The 18,297-nt window shown below is 40.1% G+C and overlaps 1 protein-coding gene across 5 annotated transcripts in view; it reads right to left on the minus strand.

Annotated features, from left to right (window-relative positions):
* The window catches only part of usp32 (ubiquitin specific peptidase 32), a 51,457-nt gene that overhangs the window by 10,878 nt on the left and 22,282 nt on the right, over positions 1-18,297 (minus strand). Inside the window, exons 6-19 of one of the 5 annotated variants that reach the window (XM_061046066.1) lie at positions 12,899-13,030; positions 12,312-12,419; positions 11,877-11,992; positions 10,635-10,697; positions 10,006-10,089; positions 9,835-9,896; positions 9,609-9,711; positions 9,128-9,314; positions 7,626-7,807; positions 6,672-6,812; positions 2,706-2,823; positions 1,354-1,511; positions 813-894; positions 506-580 (exon numbers count right to left, since the gene is read on the minus strand). In XM_061046066.1, coding sequence (XP_060902049.1) covers positions 506-580; positions 813-894; positions 1,354-1,511; positions 2,706-2,823; positions 6,672-6,812; positions 7,626-7,807; positions 9,128-9,314; positions 9,609-9,711; positions 9,835-9,896; positions 10,006-10,089; positions 10,635-10,697; positions 11,877-11,992; positions 12,312-12,419; positions 12,899-13,030 — 1,611 coding nt within the window. Of the gene's footprint in view, positions 1-505; positions 581-812; positions 895-1,353; positions 1,512-2,657; positions 2,824-6,671; positions 6,813-7,625; positions 7,808-9,127; positions 9,345-9,608; positions 9,712-9,834; positions 9,897-10,005; positions 10,090-10,634; positions 10,698-11,876; positions 11,993-12,311; positions 12,420-12,898; positions 13,031-18,297 lie in introns of all 5 variants that reach the window. The other 4 variants (XM_061046064.1, XM_061046063.1, XM_061046065.1 and 1 more) reach the window with 4 other exon arrangements.

An 18,297-nucleotide genomic window follows, 5' to 3' on the forward strand; every position in this document is an offset into this window, starting at 1 on the left:
TGATTTGGTACTGTCTTGTGATTGCAGCCTGGTATACCTTAACACCAAGCCTAATCACCTGTAAGCCCCGATGGGAAACGCTCTGAAACTAAGGTTGTGGGCGCTGCCAGGGCAAAAGAAATACAAACTGAGTTTTACTAACTGTACATCTTTCAGTCAGATTATTTTGTTTAGCAAAAACATGAGGGACACAACCGTATTTCAGCCATTAAATGTTTCTTCTTCAGGTTGTAGTCAAGCATTTGGGCATTACCAGGGAAACAACAGGATCACTTATTTCAATTTGTTTTGTTTTTTTGATTGCAAAATGCACAAAAACAAAGATGAATGGCCTATTTTTTTCTTTAGCATTAACATGGTATAAGTAGACAAGGAACTTAAAACTGACTCCTGATAATGGAAATCATCTCTTGTATAATGGAACACAATTCATATCAAACAATCAGAGCCATCTTCTATCAGGTCTCCGGTGAACAAAGATCTCATTGATCACCTCCCAGCTTACCTTTGTGTCTGTCCATCTTACTACTGTTTGCAATGAAGGACATTTCTTCAGGCCAGCTCATGTCTTTGTTCCTGACTGTGGAGAAAGAGAGAAACATGATTCAGCTCAATTAACGTTCAAAATATCCGTCCCTTCATTTCTGGAAGGAAATGAAACATACAGAGCTCCTACAGGGACATGGGTGAATAAAAGAAGTTTCTGGTCCGTACCAGAAAGTAGCAGGTGCCCATCAGATACTTATGCTACTTTTGTTTTTCAGCCCATGTCCCCTCAGGCGTAGAAACATCAACATGGAAGTGTTTCTCACCTTCAATGACCAGCTGCTGCTCGTCGTGGATCTTCAGGCTCTCCAGTGTGTGATCTTCATCGTCCAGGAGGGTGAGGTAGTTCTGCAGAGTCATTTAGACTTTGTAATTATAAATATGTTTTATTTATTTATTATATATATGTTTTTTTTCTCATTCGCATCAATTCATTTTGAATGTTGATTTATGGTAATTAAGGAGAGAGATATATACAGTATATTTTTGGGGTTGCTAATAGGGTTGTCAAGATGTCAGAATTTTAAACTTTCATACGGTTCTAATAAAAATAAACAATATTTAACTTGTTTCAATGCCCCAGCAATGACAAAAAAAGAAGTCCTAGACATCCAATATTATGCCAGGCACACACACATTGGCAACGTTCGGGTACTGAAACATTGCCAATGTATTTCTGCAATTTAGGAAGTGCCTCCTCCTCTGCTCTCTGTGCTTTTGCATCTTTACAAGACACCAAAAGGATGCGTGAAACATCTGTATTTGTCGCCCTGTGAATATGATTGGACACATGTCTTTGCAGCTCACCTCACTGTTGTAGAGCCAGAGTCTCATGTCCTCCTCTTTGATGCGGAGTCTCTGGGACAGGTACAGGTGGATGTCTTTGATGGTGCCCATGCGGCTGAAGCAGCCTGTGTAGGCCAGCACCCTCTTCAGAGGAGCGTTGGGCGAGGGCACGCTGCCCGCTGAGAAGCACAAAGACGAGCGTTAACACACTTACAGCAGCAGCTTGTTTGAAATCTCTATTGGCTCATCTGACTTCTTCATATCTGGAAGGACTTACAGTATCAAATCAAAAAAGTCACAGATGCAAACAGGTGAACAATAACAAAATCAACACTCTGGTGACTGAGGATTAGTTGTAAGGAAGCAGCAAGAAAGGGCTTTTCGGTCAATCAGTGAAGACTTGATTTGTCAATCAGTGTGGTGGATTTAGTGAACTCCGATTGGATTAAATCAAATACAAAAAAAAAAAAACATTAGTTCTGTTAAATCAGTTTAAAGCTTCATTGAACTAGTATTGATCCCAAATGTATGATTTAAAAATAGTGATTTTAAACTTTTTTTGTTTTCGATCTGCACAGCTTTGCATCACTACCAGAAGAACAAAAAGGTCCTGTAGACTTGTTCAGCGCTCTGCTGTTGCCTTCAGGCTCTCAGAGGACATTATGAGGCAGAATTAGATCCACTTTAGATGTTTGGCTTGGAGCCTAAAATAGGGACCGCTGTAAAAAGCTGCTTGGGCTCAGAATGAGTCATGCTGGAAGCCGAATCCTCACTGGGGGCAAAACCTGATACTCGAAGTGGACCAGCGCTCTCCAGCTCAGTGCTGATGCCATCTCCAAACCTGATTACACCGCAGCAAATGTGCACATCTCCACTCGCGTTCATAGTGTATACTTGTCCAATGAATCCATTTGGATGTAATATAACAGGACAACAGACACTGCACTGAGTTACTCTACATTTAGGGTTTCCGTTGTGAGTACACTGGAGCAGAATTTACTGAAATTCATAATAACACTGCAGATCCCTGACTGTTCAAAGGGCTTTGATTCAGAGGAGAAATAATAAAGGCGACCGCAGAGAACTAAAACATGAGCAGCAAAGTCTGTGAAGATGGAAAAGATTGAAATTATGCATCTTTTAGAGTGAGCAGTCTTTCCCCTTCATGGGCCGTTTGGTTTATTCCACCGCCCACTCCAGAGCACTGCCAGGGCTGGATCAGTCCACTCTGGGAGGATTAAAGGGGGGGGTGGGGGAGGATGCAGGTTGGCTCAATGAAGCGTTTGTCGACGGCTTGCTCTGGTCTTGCTGCAGGCTTACTTTACCTCTTGCTGCGGGTAAATACGGGGGGAACATTCGCAGACTGGTCATACCCATATTGACCCAGATGTTGGACTGGGGGGAGCGCGTGGCCGGTTGCTGGCGGAGGAAGAGGAGGAAGCGGGGGAAGAGCTCCAGCTCTGCTTGGCCTGTCTTGCTCTCCAGGATCACCTGCAAGGATGGAAGGGAAAGTTTCACGACTATTCTGAAGCACCATACAATGAGCAGTTATTGCTAAAGTGTCCTTTCTTGCTCTGTTTGATTTTGTTTGGTAAAGATCTTGAAGAATAAAACCTTTGTTGTAAGAAACTTGAATTATGCTGCAGTTAATATGCCTGTTTTTAATGTTTCAACTTAGAGACTTTTCTAAAATAAAACCAGTAAAACTTGACCCTTGCCTCTATGAGATGTGTCTACAAACATTTCTATGTATGTAAGGAACTTTTGTTTTCCCCCTGAGGACAGAGAGGTACCTGTTATTTCTTGTTCTTGTTAAGTCCTGTTCTAGTGATGTTTAACAAACGCTCTCATCCCATTTCTTTTAACAATCAAATGTATCACTCATTAATAATCTTTGAGGTGAAACATGTAAACAAGGCTGTTGGCAGTGTGCAGTAAGTCACTTTGTCTGCCACCTACCCTGGTGCTGAAGTTTCAGGCATTAAAAATAACATTATAGAAATCTTTTGTTCTTGTCGCTGATGACCTCATTTCCTTTGTTGGTCATAAAGAGACATCAGTATTTATTTCGGTCTGCTTCATGACCAGCTAAAAAAAACTCACAGGAGCTCACAGGAGGAGGAGAAGAGCTCTTAGTTTTTCTACCCTGAAAGTCTTAAAGATTATCACTGTTTGTTTATGGGTTAGGGTAGCCATTGTTGTGCTTTTGAAAATGTGTGTCATCAATACTCAGCAAACATGGATGTTTTTTTTTCCCACTTTGCAAAGCTGAAGTCTTGCTTCCATTTTTTTAAGCCAAATTTGAAAATAAACAAAATAACACTCTAGCACAATATTTTAACTCTCGTTTTACAGCTTGCCATGAAAATGTGTTATTGTGTGATTTGGTAAATTTTTTAAATATTTTCCTGTGCCGGTCAGATTGACTCTTTTGGCTTTTTAATATCTGTTGTCGGTTTATCAGTTTCATACTTGGAAAGTTTTACCATAACTTTAAAAATTACATGAGTGATTTATTTAATAAGTAATGGTATGCTAAGACCCCAATGAAGCATTCATCAGGTTTAATGGTGTCATCATCACACATGCACAAAACCAAATCATATGTAGCCGTTATCAGCAGCCACGTTTACAACTCTCTTCCAGCAGGACTCAGGACTGTGGATTAACATGTTGTTTACTTTCACCAAGGAACAAAGGAACTGATCAATGATTTAAGTCTCCCTCTCAGACAGGATGTTATGAACTTTTACAACACCTGGAATAAACAATCGAGCGGAAACAGAACACTCTGCTATCTACGAATTGACCCCAAAGACATGAACTGTGAAAGAAACCAGTCTCTGCAAAGTCGTAAAATTGACCATCTGTTGAAGGACTGCTGAAGAGCTGAATTAAACCACAGCTTTCAATTCTGCATCAAATGAACATCTATGTCCTTCTTCATCTAGATATTTGTAATTGTCACATTGAATGTATTATAATCATCTTTTTAAACTCAAAATCTGATCTTCAGAACAGGAATAAGAGTTATATTATGTTTAATAGGAATTTGATGTGGAGCGCTATAGCCATCTAGTGTTAGAATATCCATGAATACGTAACCTTCATAATTATACATTTAGACGTGTTATAAAGCATACTCTTTGATATTAGCTATAGAAGGTGTTATTTAAAGACACCAACTTCTTTTTCTACTTTATTAATATGTCTTATTAAGAATGTTGACTGTATAACATGTTTTTGTTCACCTACAGGATGGGATTGACTGAGGATGTTCCCAGATGGTGTGATTTTCATCTCAACATGAATCTGATGACGTGAACCTACATCAACGTGGATCTGATAGAAATAATATCAAAATGAATGTATGGTGACGTATATATGTTTAGATTCTTATTCTTAATCTTATTGAGTAAACTCGGTTTAGTTTAAACAATTGTCCTCCGGTCAGAATGGGAGTCACCCGTGGGCGGCACCCCTCTTTGCCTGCAGACCCCCCTCCTCTCAGCCAGCAGATAAGAGTTCACACTGAGCTCAGATCTTGGGTTCTTCTTAGTTTTGGTTTCTTGAAGTTTAGAGTTTCAGCTCTTGCTCGCTTCTCTTCGGACTTCGGTCTGAATCACTTCTTTTAAGTTTGTGCCGTAGACACGAGTCTCTGCCGAACTTTCTTTTTCACGCACAATTTTTGGAACATAAATTCTTTCTGGCTCAAGCAAGGTTTTTGAACTTTCTTCTCCAAAGTCTTTGCTCTTCAATTTTAATTTTCCAATTCCTTAGTTTGGATTCATCGATATGGCCATCCGGTTAATCTGAATTGGAAATCGACGTATCAAAAGACTCTTTAATACTTTTCCTGTTGGATCCTCTTGGAGCTTCTGAGACGAAGGCTGAACTGACGTACAATCTCCATCCCAGCTGCACACTCCGGCCAAGTTGTTAAGGTATCTAATCTGGCCCGTGGACCTCTCTGGGCCTGAAAAGAACCACTTGCCAGAGACTGAAACGCGGGACCAGCCGGCGGAGTTCAATTGAACACATCTCACAGTAAGACTGCTGGTGGCAAGGGGTGTTGGAAGATTAAGTCTTGAGTCGTGTCTATTCAGAGCCCTCCTTTAAATCCAAATAGAATCCCAAAATTCTTTTATCAACTTTTTTTTTTTGATCATTTTCTGATTAAGTCATTCAAACAATACCGTGTCTTATATCATTACTAAATATATTATGTCACCATACATTATAATTGCATTATCCCGATCATAATAATCCTATTCTTTATATGTTTCATCTATACATTATTGTTTACCCCTTTTATATTAAATTTTACACATAAAATTCAGGACTTTGTCTGTGTGTTTTCTTGTTTAACATTTCCAGAACTTACTTCATTAAAGATATGAAACTGACTGATTAATTAATTAACTTATACCATTAAAGTTATTTTCTTCCTTTAACAGGAAGTGGTGCCCCGTTCTTTTAATCCGAGGTTAAATAAAGATATAACAACTTAATAATTTAATTACGCTACACATACATTTTCTGCATGAAGTCGAAGTGAATAGATGAGTGAATGTAGCTGGAAATATTCTTCTTTTTGTTTTTTTCTTAAAACCAACACTCACCTCTGATGAGTAGGAGAGAGTGATGATGTTTAAATCACCTAACCAATAAGTGGTAGTTCACAAAACAAAGCGTTTTCTCATACTCTTTTCTGCTAGTCATTGTGTTCTTTTTCGCTCCTTAGTAGATATCGAGGATACGTCCAATTACACATATCATTACTGTAAAGGCAAAAACTGTCATCATAGTGTCGGACTTTGTTTCATCATCTTGGATATCTTGTTACAATTTGACCACAGCGATCTCTTGAGGACATTGATTGCCTCCAGTGGAACATCTCCAGCTGTGAGGGACACGTGTGAGTACATTTCTAAATTTTCACAGTCAGGCTGGCCTGACATTTTTTTAATAAATTTTCAGGGGTGCATGTGTGAAAACAGCTTATTTGTAAAAAAGACAAAGCCAGAATTGGTTTAATCCAATTTCTTATCTACAGTTTCTTTGGTTGTTGTTTAAAATATTTATTTTCCCATTCATTAGACTTTAGATTTTGTGTCATGTGTATTATAACATTTTCGGTTAAATCATACCAATCGAAACACCTGTCCTAAAATCAAAGTTCTATGAATTCCTATATTTGAGGGCAGGGGACTGAAATGAAATGTAAATAATGATTCATATGTGTATCTCAGTTCTACACCTGACAACAGCCCATCTGATCATCACAGGGCCAGTGATCCTGATCACGTGATAAGTATGAATATTCTGTATAAACTCACCGGTCTTGGCAGGCTGAGGTTGGCACCGTACCAGTGGTAGAGTGCCCGCCACACCGGCTCTGGCACCGTCTCAAAGTCTCTGCCATGCGGCAGCTGCAGGGCGCGCTTCAGCCGGCCGCCCTCCATGGTTAACGTGGGGGCCTGCAGGGACACAGCATTTAAACACGTGCACAAAATAAAACCACTCTGCCTGCTCAAATGACAGATAATAGACAGGGACCGTATCCTCTGTCATTACAGCAAAATACAGAGATAAGACAGAGGGAAAAGGAAGCACCATCTGGTCCCTGAGAGCCTGAGCCAGCAGAGGAGGAGGAGTGACTCCTCGTTTAGAATATCAGATCTTTACCTCTGCTATACAAAGCAGGGTCTGAAGGTTCTTGAGGATGGAACCACAGGTGTGAAAATGCTATTTCATTTCCAGGTTTTAGGACTTGTTATTGATTCACTCTATTGCATTTACAGAAGCCAAATATGCTGGTTGTGAGAGAACTCAAATGCCAACACAGTGACAGAGCCAGCTTGTAGATTCTGTGCATCATGGGGGAGTAAACTTTGTGTATCTCTTAAATTTAATTAGTTAAACTACAAAAAGCAGGGAAACCATTGAGCTTTAGAGGCTTGGTAGTAGGTGTATTTCTGACATTTTTAAATAGATTCAGATAAGTGGTTCCTTTTCTTTAAGCTTACCACATCCTGACTAAAACACTTCCTGCTTTTACCCCTTCTCACTTAAAGACATTTGTACAAATCTGACCTGCATCACAATTACAATTTCAGGCTGAACACATGAGCACACAAATACAAAATAAAGTTAGGTTAGCTGCTTCTTATTAAGATGTAACCATGTCAACACTAGAATTTGAAATCTTTTCATGTAAAGAAGCTGAACAGTGTGTGTGGCTCATTCTGCCTCTTAAAACAACACATCAACAAAATAACACTACAGCTTGCCTTCATGGGGTCAGTATTGACCAGAGACTGGTTGTCGATGGCGCCAGGTCTTTGTGCTGCCAGCTGGGAGGGGAGGTGTCCGTTAGCTCCAGAAAAACACTGATTGTTGTTGTCTGACACGTTGTGCTGTCGGGCGAAACAACTCTCGGTGGCAGAGGGAACTACCTGCGGGCTCAGGGCTGCTGGATCAGAGGAGAGAGAAAGAAGCAGAAAGAAAACACAAAAGAGTTACATTTTATTCCTGTGTGAGATTGTGATGTTTTCCATGAATCTGGACTTTATGAAGATACCTGTATAAACACAGTTAGACTCAGCCGTGTGATATTGAAAAAGTACTAGTGATTAATCACAGTAGAGGCTGTGATTAATCACTATAACACCTCTTATTTACTTTTTAAAAATACTCTCAATGAAATGCAAAGAAAGCTACAAGCAGTCTGTTGCAACACAGCCCAAATTCATTTAGGATTTGAGAGTGGAAGATCAGATTTAAAGTGAGGCTCTCTGGCCTCCTCCTGGATCCACCTCTGATGCCCAGGCAAACTGACCTGAGGCTGCCAGGTCATCGCTAACACCACTACGCATACTGAGGCTCCTATAACTATCACTCTATGGATTAAACATGTCCGCTCAGAGATCTATGGTTCAGCCGACCGTTACTGCCTGAGAAGACAATGAATAGCTAACCTTATGCAACAGGAGGAGCCTCTTTATAATCTTTTTAAGTAAAAGGTCTGAAGTCAGCTCAACCATTTTTAAAGCGTCTCTAGTGCTGTGAATGATCGATCGGGAGATGTTGACAGTGAGTTTATGATAATTCAGTGCGATGAGGAGACACACGTCTTGTTTCATAACAGGGATCTGTGTGTAATGATCTTTTGTCTGTTTTAGACTGTTGTTTCACAGCTTAAAGAAACCTGCAGTGCAGTCCTTATATTTCAGTGATAGTCCACGGAGGAACATCAGCCTTCATGATCAAACAGAGTATTACATCACGTCATCACTTCAGCCCGTATCATGACTGCTCCTTTCAGTCCAAGTCATTCAAAATCATTAACGTGTAAAGGTCTCTAGAGTCATGATGAATTAACACGTTAATGTTGACTGCCTTGATAAGAATATTTGCTCAATAAAAAATACAAATGCACTTTTTAAATACAATTCTCCAACATGATCAGGGTCCATAATCTCTGATTATGTAATAAATTCAATTTGGTTTTTGGATAACTTGGTTGTTGTGTTGCTGATCCTGAGATACAGATCAGTTTTGAGTTTTTAACTCATGGTAAAGCCCTGAATAACAGCTAATGGGCAAATACAAAGCCATAAGCTTCAGATTAGCTTGTTGAAAACACAAACTGTAAAACAGTACTTGTACAGGAGCTTTTGAATGCATGTTAAACACTGTATTAAACCAGAAAGGACAGAAAGGATGCTACATCAGCACAGTCTGAGCATGCGTTGGGATTCGTTTTCATATTTTGCGCAGTGTGCAGACTGACCGCTCTCCGTAGCCTCCGAGGCGCTGGACACAGCATCGGGTGACCTCTCCTCAGAGGGGCTGACCTGGCTGAAGGTTCCCAGTCCTCCCAGTCTGTCTGGTGGACTGGGCTCCACAGTGGCTGTGGCCATGGGGGTCCGCAGCGAGCCCAGGATGGACGGCTGCTCCACCACGATGCCCTTATGCTCCTGCACAGGAAGAGAAACGCAGGGACTGCCCTGTCAAGGTTTACCTGAGATTAATGAGGTGTTTGCTCTGCATCTATCCCAGTGTGCTGATATGGATCCTGTAGGTTTTTTTTTTTTTTTTTACATGTGTGTCTTCAAACAGATTCCTTCTGAGCATTAGATGTTGTATGATGTAAAGGAATAGCAAGGCAAAACTTGATATGGAATTATTTTATAAAATGCTTCTTTAAAAATGTGGTATGGTGTTGTTACATTAGTTCATATCTATATTCACACGTCTTTAAGATGACTTACATATTGAACGTAGTCCTTCCACTGCTGCCACCACAGCATGGAGATGAGGAACCAGTTCTGACCCTGCTGCAGCCCATGTCTGCTCTCCCTCTCTAGCCAACCCCTACACACACACATTTACACACACACACACAGAAAAAGAGAAAAATCTGATAAGAAAACATACATCAAACAGGCAGGCTTTTCTTTACCCAAGCAGAGGCCGGTAAATAAAACAGATTTGTACCTGATGATTTGTCCCTCCTCCTCAGGAGTACCAGGCCGAAGCCCCAGGACAATGTGGCAGACCTGGACCAAGACAAACACACAAGTACAAAACACATGGAAAATGATGACTTCATCTTTGCAATTTCACAAAAACACAAGTTGTACAACAGCAGGAAGTGTGTGTACTGACCTGGAAGAGCAGGTTTAGGAACTCATTGGCCAAAGCGCTCTTCACACTCCAGATCTGATAATCCTCCAGAGTCAGATGACCCAACTGGTGAGGAAGAAAAACACCAGAATAATCAGATTTACTTTTTTCAAACAAATAAAAATCAAGATCCCGCTCCTTTAAAGGAGTGAAGAAAAATCTTTGCACAACTGGAGGGTTGCTGCAGGTCTGATGGGAATTCTCCTTCATGTTGTCTAAATTGTACAAATACTTTGGCAACATTTCATTACAAAAGCATTTGTACAGTTCCGACAGTGCTCCGTCTGTAACTGGCAGCTTTTGGTTAAGAAATGACTGAAGATCTGTAGTTTTTAAGTTTTTAAAAGCTTCTCTACTTTTCAACACTGTTACTCATTAAAATAGCTGGGACTGTATTTTAAAACACATGGTTAGGTATCAAAGTATTTCAAATGTAAATCTTAGCCCCTAGTGATAACATGTGGAACTACAAGACTGTGAAGCAGGTCAAAGCTAGAGTTAACCTTCTCCGCATCAGGATTTATAAAATATGAATATTATGGAGCCAAAATCAAAGGATTCACTTCTAAAGGCTACACAAATGACGACTGATCAAGAGTCGGGTGTCTCACCTTGGTTGTGTCGTGCATCTTCAGGATGCCCTCAACGATGTCGGACACGCTACTGTGCAGCTCCTGAAAGGTACATTAGCATAACACAATATATATTAGCATAAAAAGGCAAACACCATGCAGCAGCTCATGCTCGTCTACTGATGTGGACAAATCACAACAGTCCAGTACTTAAAAATATGACATTAAGACTACAATACTTGACTGGTTCAAAACCCAATATTTTCAGTTTCATAATCATACATTTAAAACTTAAAGATAAACTCCCCAAACAGTCTAACTTTCAAACAAACATTTATTGTCAACTTTTCAGTACTTCAATTTTTTTTTGCCTGATGAAGGTCTAGTACCGAAACGCCAATAAACATTTGTTTGCAAGTTTGACAGTGTGCAAGAGTTTATCTTCGAGTTTTTGATGGACACATTGCTCTCCTACGCACCCGTCTTGTGAAGTGGATGTGTAAAGGTTTTTTTCCATGATCATACATTTAACTGATCTGTGTTCAGATTGAGCCAGGACTCTCTCTGTTTTGGAGCAATGATTAGATACTTAAAGAGTAAAATAGAAGATCAGTTTCTATGTGTAGTCTGTGCTTACAAGTACAAATCCTTAGCATCCTGCAAAATGTTAAGGTAAATGATAAATGGACTTGAGCTTGTATGGTGCTTATCTAGTCTGACTACTCAAACCCCCAACCTTCAGGTTGAGAGACGACGACTCTACCAACTGAGCCGCAGCCGCCCCAAAATGTTGAATAAAGCAATATTGAAATGTACTTATTTAAATTCCAATTTTACCTATAAGAACATTTTTATGTGAGAAAAAACTATTTTCAGATGACATTGCATGTAATAGAACACAAGTATATATTACAAAATGAATGCAGTAATGTACAAGGTTCAAGGCCCCACAAGTATGAACTGTAAAGAGTTGGAGGTCAATAAGAGATCATTTGGAAATTACCTACTGGGTTTGAAGACCCACAGAAACAAGTAAGTGCAACTAAGGAGTTCATTTAATTAAACGTTTCTAATATTTAGCGGGTTAGAAAGACTTAGAAAGACCAGACTTAGGACTAAGCAGAGGTTTTGTTTGCATTCAACTATTTGAAGAAAATAAAAACAATAATGTCCTTCGTTCTTTTCACACACAGTTTGTACATGCATCTTTGTTCAGAGTGTTTGTGTGTTTGTGTGTGTGTGTGTGTGTGTGTGTGTGTGTGTGTGTGTGTTTGAACTTACAGGCAGTGTGTCTGTGCGATTGTCCTTCCACACCTCCAGCAAGGCCACGACCATTTCGTGCAGCTCATCTCGACTCAGAACCCCGTCACGGTCAACATCAAACACTTTGAAGCAAACTAGCAGAGGAGGACAGAGAAGATATGAGTTAGTTATGAAGGAAAATACAGATGCAAACGTTTCATTCTCGGCTTGCAAACCACACATAATGCTGCTTAGACTATTAGCAGGAAATCCATTTCTGCAAATGTAATTTCAAGCTCCAGTGATTGTGCACTAATGAACTACAATCTGCCACTTTCCAAAAAAACACCCTCACCCTCCAGCTTACATTTTAAACCTCAAATAACAGCTTCAAAGAAGAAACAGATTGCGTGTGTGTGTGAAGCCTTTGGGATGCATTTATCTGTAATGATTAAAAACCACAGCATGGCTCACATTTCTGCCTTTCAGCCACCGGCCCCCTGCAGCATGCAGACAGTCCACAAGAGATCTCTTTAAAGTCGATGTGATTGTCCCGGTTCTCGTCAAAGGCGTGAAACAAGCCTGAAAAAAAACAAACAAATATAAGACAATATTAACACAAACGCTACTCTGTGGAGATTAAAAAAAAATAACCCTGCAAAGTGAGACTTAAGATGTGCCAGCAGAGCTCTGCGGCTCAGAAACGACCTGCCGCAGGAGATGCAGAAGGTGTGCGGAATCAGGGACGTCTAATAACTCAGTTTTATAGACGTGTTTTTACAGGATGTCATCTTCTTAATGCCTTCATTATCTCACTTCATTGTATTCTTCTGAGTGCTTCAATACCATATGTCCTACATATTTGTATCTCATATTTCTCTCTATGGCTTGTATTTCTTTTTTATTGCATTTGTCTCCTTTTATCACATTCATCTCTTTTTATTGCCATTCGTTTCTTCCTCCAAGCAAGTCAACTTCCTCCTAAAATATCATTATTATTGTTATTATTATTGTTATTGTTATGTTCATTAATATTTAAAAACAGGTCAAGTCTGTCTTACCTTCACTCAGGGAGGCGTGGATAGGAGGAGAGACCAGCGGGACAAAGGTTTCCAAGTCAAAGCGTCCGGTTCTGGACTGAGCTTTCAGCAGCCAGTAGCGCTTCTCCAAGTCTATAATGTCGGACTCCTCCACTGCAGGACAGGAAACAAGAGGGGTCAAAAATACAGAGTACAACTATTACAAGGTTTAATGAATACACAGTGAAGTGTTTTAGTACAGACGAGACGATGTCAGAAACAAGGTGATGCTGATGACCGTTGGTTGGAGAGATATGGCAGCGATGGAGTATGAAGAACTGTTACCCTAACCCCCCCCCCCCAGCAGAGCCCCTTAGGAGGGGGTCCACCTGTCTTCTCTACAACACCAGAGTGCAGTGAAGAGCAATGGAAGGTGTTGTTCTTACCTGGTTTCTACAGTCAATCACTAAAGTTATTCTACCAGCTAATGTTGGCTGAATCCAATGCAGTACTGTGACATGTTAACAGTCTTTCCATCGAGTCTGCAAGGTGAACATTGTACATCTATGTGAGCCCCATACACACCTAAACATCAATCCATCCATATCAACAATCCATCCATTGTCCTCTTTGTATCTAGGTTGTGATGGCAGCAGGCAAGTTGACCCAGACTTCCCTCTCCCAGGAACGTTTTTACGCTCCCCCGTTTCCCAAGGAAAGATGTTGTATATTTAATCTCTTCAACAACCTCTGGGTCTACATGGAGCACTTACATGTTGGGACCAAGCAGGAAAGGTAAACATGAGAACTGTCATGTTAACAGCAAATCTGAGATGTTCTCATGTATGACTCAGCCAATATAGTATATACTGCACTGCCCGGGTCAATGACCCAGCCTCCCCCTTTTCAACATGCTAATCTGCAGCTTAAGGTAATAGGATTCAGCAGCTAGCCAGCTAGCTAGCATCTGGCATGGAGCCACAACATATGACAGGTGTCAAAACACACACACAGGGAAATAAAACGGAGGTCATCTCCTGACAGAAAGTGGACAAAGGCTTTCCAGTCGGGTCATAAAAAAAACCTTCCTAGAAGCTTGTATTCTCCAGTTATTGGTCACAGCTTCCAGTCAGAGGAGATGTTTATGGTTGTGGGCGAGTGCTTGTGAATCCTGGAAGTTGTTGTTCAGTGTAAGAGGGGTATCGCTCTGTCGTTCAGGCTGTGATTCCGGTCCTGATTAAACGAGAAAATCCACCATTACCAGAATTTCAATGGGGCATTTCTTGATATCCAGGATTAGCTTATCAATGTCACTTTAGTGCCTGCTGTTCAAAGCTACATTTGATTAGATCACCTTGATCCAGATACAGACGTTAGAAGACTACCAAATCCGGATTGCTTTAAATGAGACTACCAATCAAAGCTATGTAAAGAACAAGTAGAGCGGCCAGCACAGGGTTACTTAAAGTAATAAACATGCAGAAATGTTTATTCTGGAGCACTAAAATGACACAAACTGCACATACCACAGCACAATCAAACCTTACTGTCATCTACTTATGTTTCTTTTGAACAGTCAGGCACCTGATCAAGCCGACTACAGATAAAGAAAAATAGTAGGCGATGCACATGCCCAGTTACTTTCCAGTTGAGTGACCGTCTTGTCTTTGTTATGTATCTTTTTCCACAAGTCTTTGATAACTGCATTTGAGGGATCAACACAGTAAATGTGTATAGCTACAGTATCTATCTATCTTCACAGATCCAACTTGGATCTAAGAAAGATATCCGCAGTTATAACGGTATCTGACTTTTTTTCTTCCAATCAATATCGGGCCCAAAAATCTCATATCAGTTGGGCCCTAAAATATAAAGATAATAATAAGACAAAAAAGGTCCAGAACTAGAGTTAATAGAATAGGACCACAACCAGACGTGGATGTTAATAATACATGATCCTGTAGGAGCCTCAGGTTGAAACACACTTCCTTTGGGGACCTTTAATTTGCAATAAGGGACACAGTCGTTAAAAGCTACTTTTGACCGTCATTGTTAGATTTGAGTAGTGTTTGGTATTTTTCCTCTATAATATTTACATTTCCCCTTTAATCTTCACATTTTCAAAACAGGATTTTTATTGTAGCTTTGATTCCTTTGAGCCGAATGATTCATTATTTTTCATTGAGCATTATTGCACCCTTCAATCCCAACATCAAGACGGGTTTAACCTACATTGATGGACGAAAAGAAGATTCCTTGGCGCATCAATCACATCGGACAAAGCTAAAGACATATCCAGATAAAAAAAACAGAGACAGAGGAAAACTGGTGAATGTGATGTCTGTGAGCGAAGGGGGGGGAACTTTGAGCCACATGGATGAAAGTGAAGGATCCAACATGGCCGACGACAAGCAGCAGATTTAGAGCAGAGAGAAAATCCTCATCCAGCTGTTTTACAAACTTCATGTTCCTTATTTTCTGCAGTTTGATTTAAATATCAGATGAGTTTCAGTTAGCTTTGCATAGACTGTTTTTTACTTTTACTCCCTGAGGACATTTCAGAGCATGGACTTTAAACATTTACTTGATAAAAGAAGTAATATCAGTATCTTCAAATAGTCTTGTTTTACACAACCACCTAAGTATTGCGTGCATGCGTGTACATTCAAAGCCTCTGACCCTGTAGTTCAGATGTAAACCTCAGGAAAGTTGACCCTGACCTGTCTGGGAGGAATTCCATCCTTTTTAACATTTTGTGTTCACCTCCATGTCCGGCCTCAGGACATTTTGTTTCTACCTAAACAAACTGAACGCTGAGCGCTGAGTGCAAAATCAATAATTTAGAGCTAAAGGCGGCTATATGGAGAAGACATGGAGGAAATAATATGAGAGTGATACATTATTGAACACCTCTGAGCAGACTCTGGACTAACCTTATGTATCAACGCTTAGTTGCAAACTCAACAAAACCAAGAGGTAACCTTCTCAAGAAAAATAATAAAATAAGCAAACTGTGATGGAGTCCTAATCACTACGGCTTTGTGGATGTGTTGGCATTTTCACACATCCACTCTTTCACTTGTGGCAGCTTTTTTGTTAAAAATACAACTGAAGATCCGTCGTTTTTTTCAAAGCTTTTGTACTTTATATATTATTGATTATTGAAATAACATGGTGTATGAAAAAGTAGCGAGGTATAGATATGCTATGGAAACCTTTCATCCCACAAACGAACTTTCAGCACTTATCAGAAATATCTTTGTGGCACATTTCTGATCAGCTTCATTAAGATTGGTATCCATCCTGTTCCTGTTTATTGCTCTTTTTCCTCCTCTGGTTTGGTTTCCATTTGGTTTCCATTTTGTCAATAAAGCAACAGCTTTCACCAAATTGTGTTAGTGGAGGGCATGAGCAGAAGGAACACAAGGAAGAAGGATCAGGTTGAGTTGAGTTTAATTTGATCAGTTTAGAGATGTTTAAACTCTCCTCTAGACTGGCTTTAATTTCAGTCTGTTAGAATCAGTTTTATTTTGAATCGAGGCGATTACAGAAAGCATCTTTTTCAAAACCGCTCATAATAAGTCTTTATGGCTCCTTGTTAACGAAAAGGCTACGGTATTAATGAAGGTTACATCAGTATCAGTGGCTTTGATTGAACTCAAATTGTTGGAACGATTGCAGTCTTAAAAATTTGGGTTTGGCAGGGGAACCTGCCAGAAGCTAAAGGACCTTAAATGCATTAGGGGTAAATGAGCTTTCAGTCCGACCATCCTTTAGATACAGATAACCAGAGACACACCAGAGTCTTCACCAACAGGTATATAAGCAAAGACAGTACGTTTCTGGAAAAAGTGCCTCAGGGATAGGTCCAGGGTGTTCATTTAAACTTCATACTAATTCTTATTTTGGGTTCTTTATGACTGAATGGGTCATCTCTGCAGGAAAATGGACCCAATCAAAGTACGCTAATGAAAAAGTAAGCTCAGTTTGTTATGTTACATGTCGGACGATAAAGTCATTTTACATCATAGAACACAGGACTTGCTGCTCTACCTCGAGTCGGTTATTTTGCTGGTGTTATCATGAGTCTTTACACAATTATCATATAACACGAAGAAGTAACTGATTGATGCATCTGTAGACAAGCAACTCCCATGTTCTGAAAGGTTAAATTAGCATATTTATAAATCAACTCGGGTGGCTTTAAAGGCTGAATGTCTTCAAGGGAACACTCCTGGTCCAATAGAATCATCTTCCGCTGTATTGAAAAGGTCCACTACTGTAGGAATCTTATCTGTAATGTTTTCAGACACTCAGAAAATCAATCTGTCAGTGACACAAACAAGAACTTTGATGGGTCGTACTTTGATGGGTTGTATATTAAGTCAAGGAGTAGTCGTCACTGCAGCCAGTTTTGTGACTGCTACCTGAAGCAATATGACATAGATATTTCTACATTTCTCCATCTATTATACCCAATCATTTAGAATCAAACACATGCAGAAGATAGGGCCCAGTTTTAGAGATGACTTACTCTTTGACAACTTCATAAATTAAATGTATGGGTAGGATTGGAAAGAAATGTCCTAGCTCAGGAACTTTCTGTTAAAAACTTAGACAGGTGTAGGAACCTTGATAGGAAGTTTGACACAAGTTCTTCCTTCTTAAAGTTTCTAATTCTTTGTTTTACAAACACATCTTTGTTTATGCTTCAATCTTAAGGATTGATATTGTGCTCTCCTCGTAAATCTACCAATAAAACAAACAAAGGTCTGTATTTGTCATCAGATGAAATTGCCCTTTCTGTTAATACCAATTAAAAGGTCAAAAGATCTCCAACAAACTGTTCCAATGATAGCTGCTAAAAGAGAACAACAATCACAGCAAGTCTGACTAGTCTGACGTGATACCCACCTAGAGGTGCGACTCTCTCCGACCTGCAGCAGAGATACCATACCATTATCCAGGGAACATCCTTGGAGAGGTGCTGCCACAGCCAGCGCTGAGCATATTAACCTCCACCTGATCACTGCTCACAGAAATCTACGTCATCCCGACCCGACGCCCGTTTCTCCCTCAGATTTCCACTCTCAGAATATTACAATGCTATGGGACGCTAGCAAGTTAGCGGAGGGGGGATTCGCTGCTCTAAGCTCGGCCGTGAGTCAAGCTTCATGTTCCTTTTCTAGAAAGAATCATGGATCAGGAGAGTGTCAGTCACTCTCTCTCTCTCCCTCTCCAACACACACAGTCAGAGACACTAAGTTAAGAGGATCAGCAGATTAAAGGCAGCGTCCAGGTTCTCTTTACAAGACACGCTTTTCCAGCCCTCTGTCCTTAATTGGCTAAATAAAGCCTGGCTAAATTTACTTGAAAGAACATGTCTGTATATTTTCTTTCCTTGTTCTATATTTTAAATATGTTTTGATTATGAATTTTTT

This window comes from Labrus mixtus, chromosome 9 (assembly GCF_963584025.1).
Source record: "Labrus mixtus chromosome 9, fLabMix1.1, whole genome shotgun sequence".
Lineage (NCBI taxonomy): Eukaryota > Metazoa > Chordata > Actinopteri > Labriformes > Labridae > Labrus > Labrus mixtus.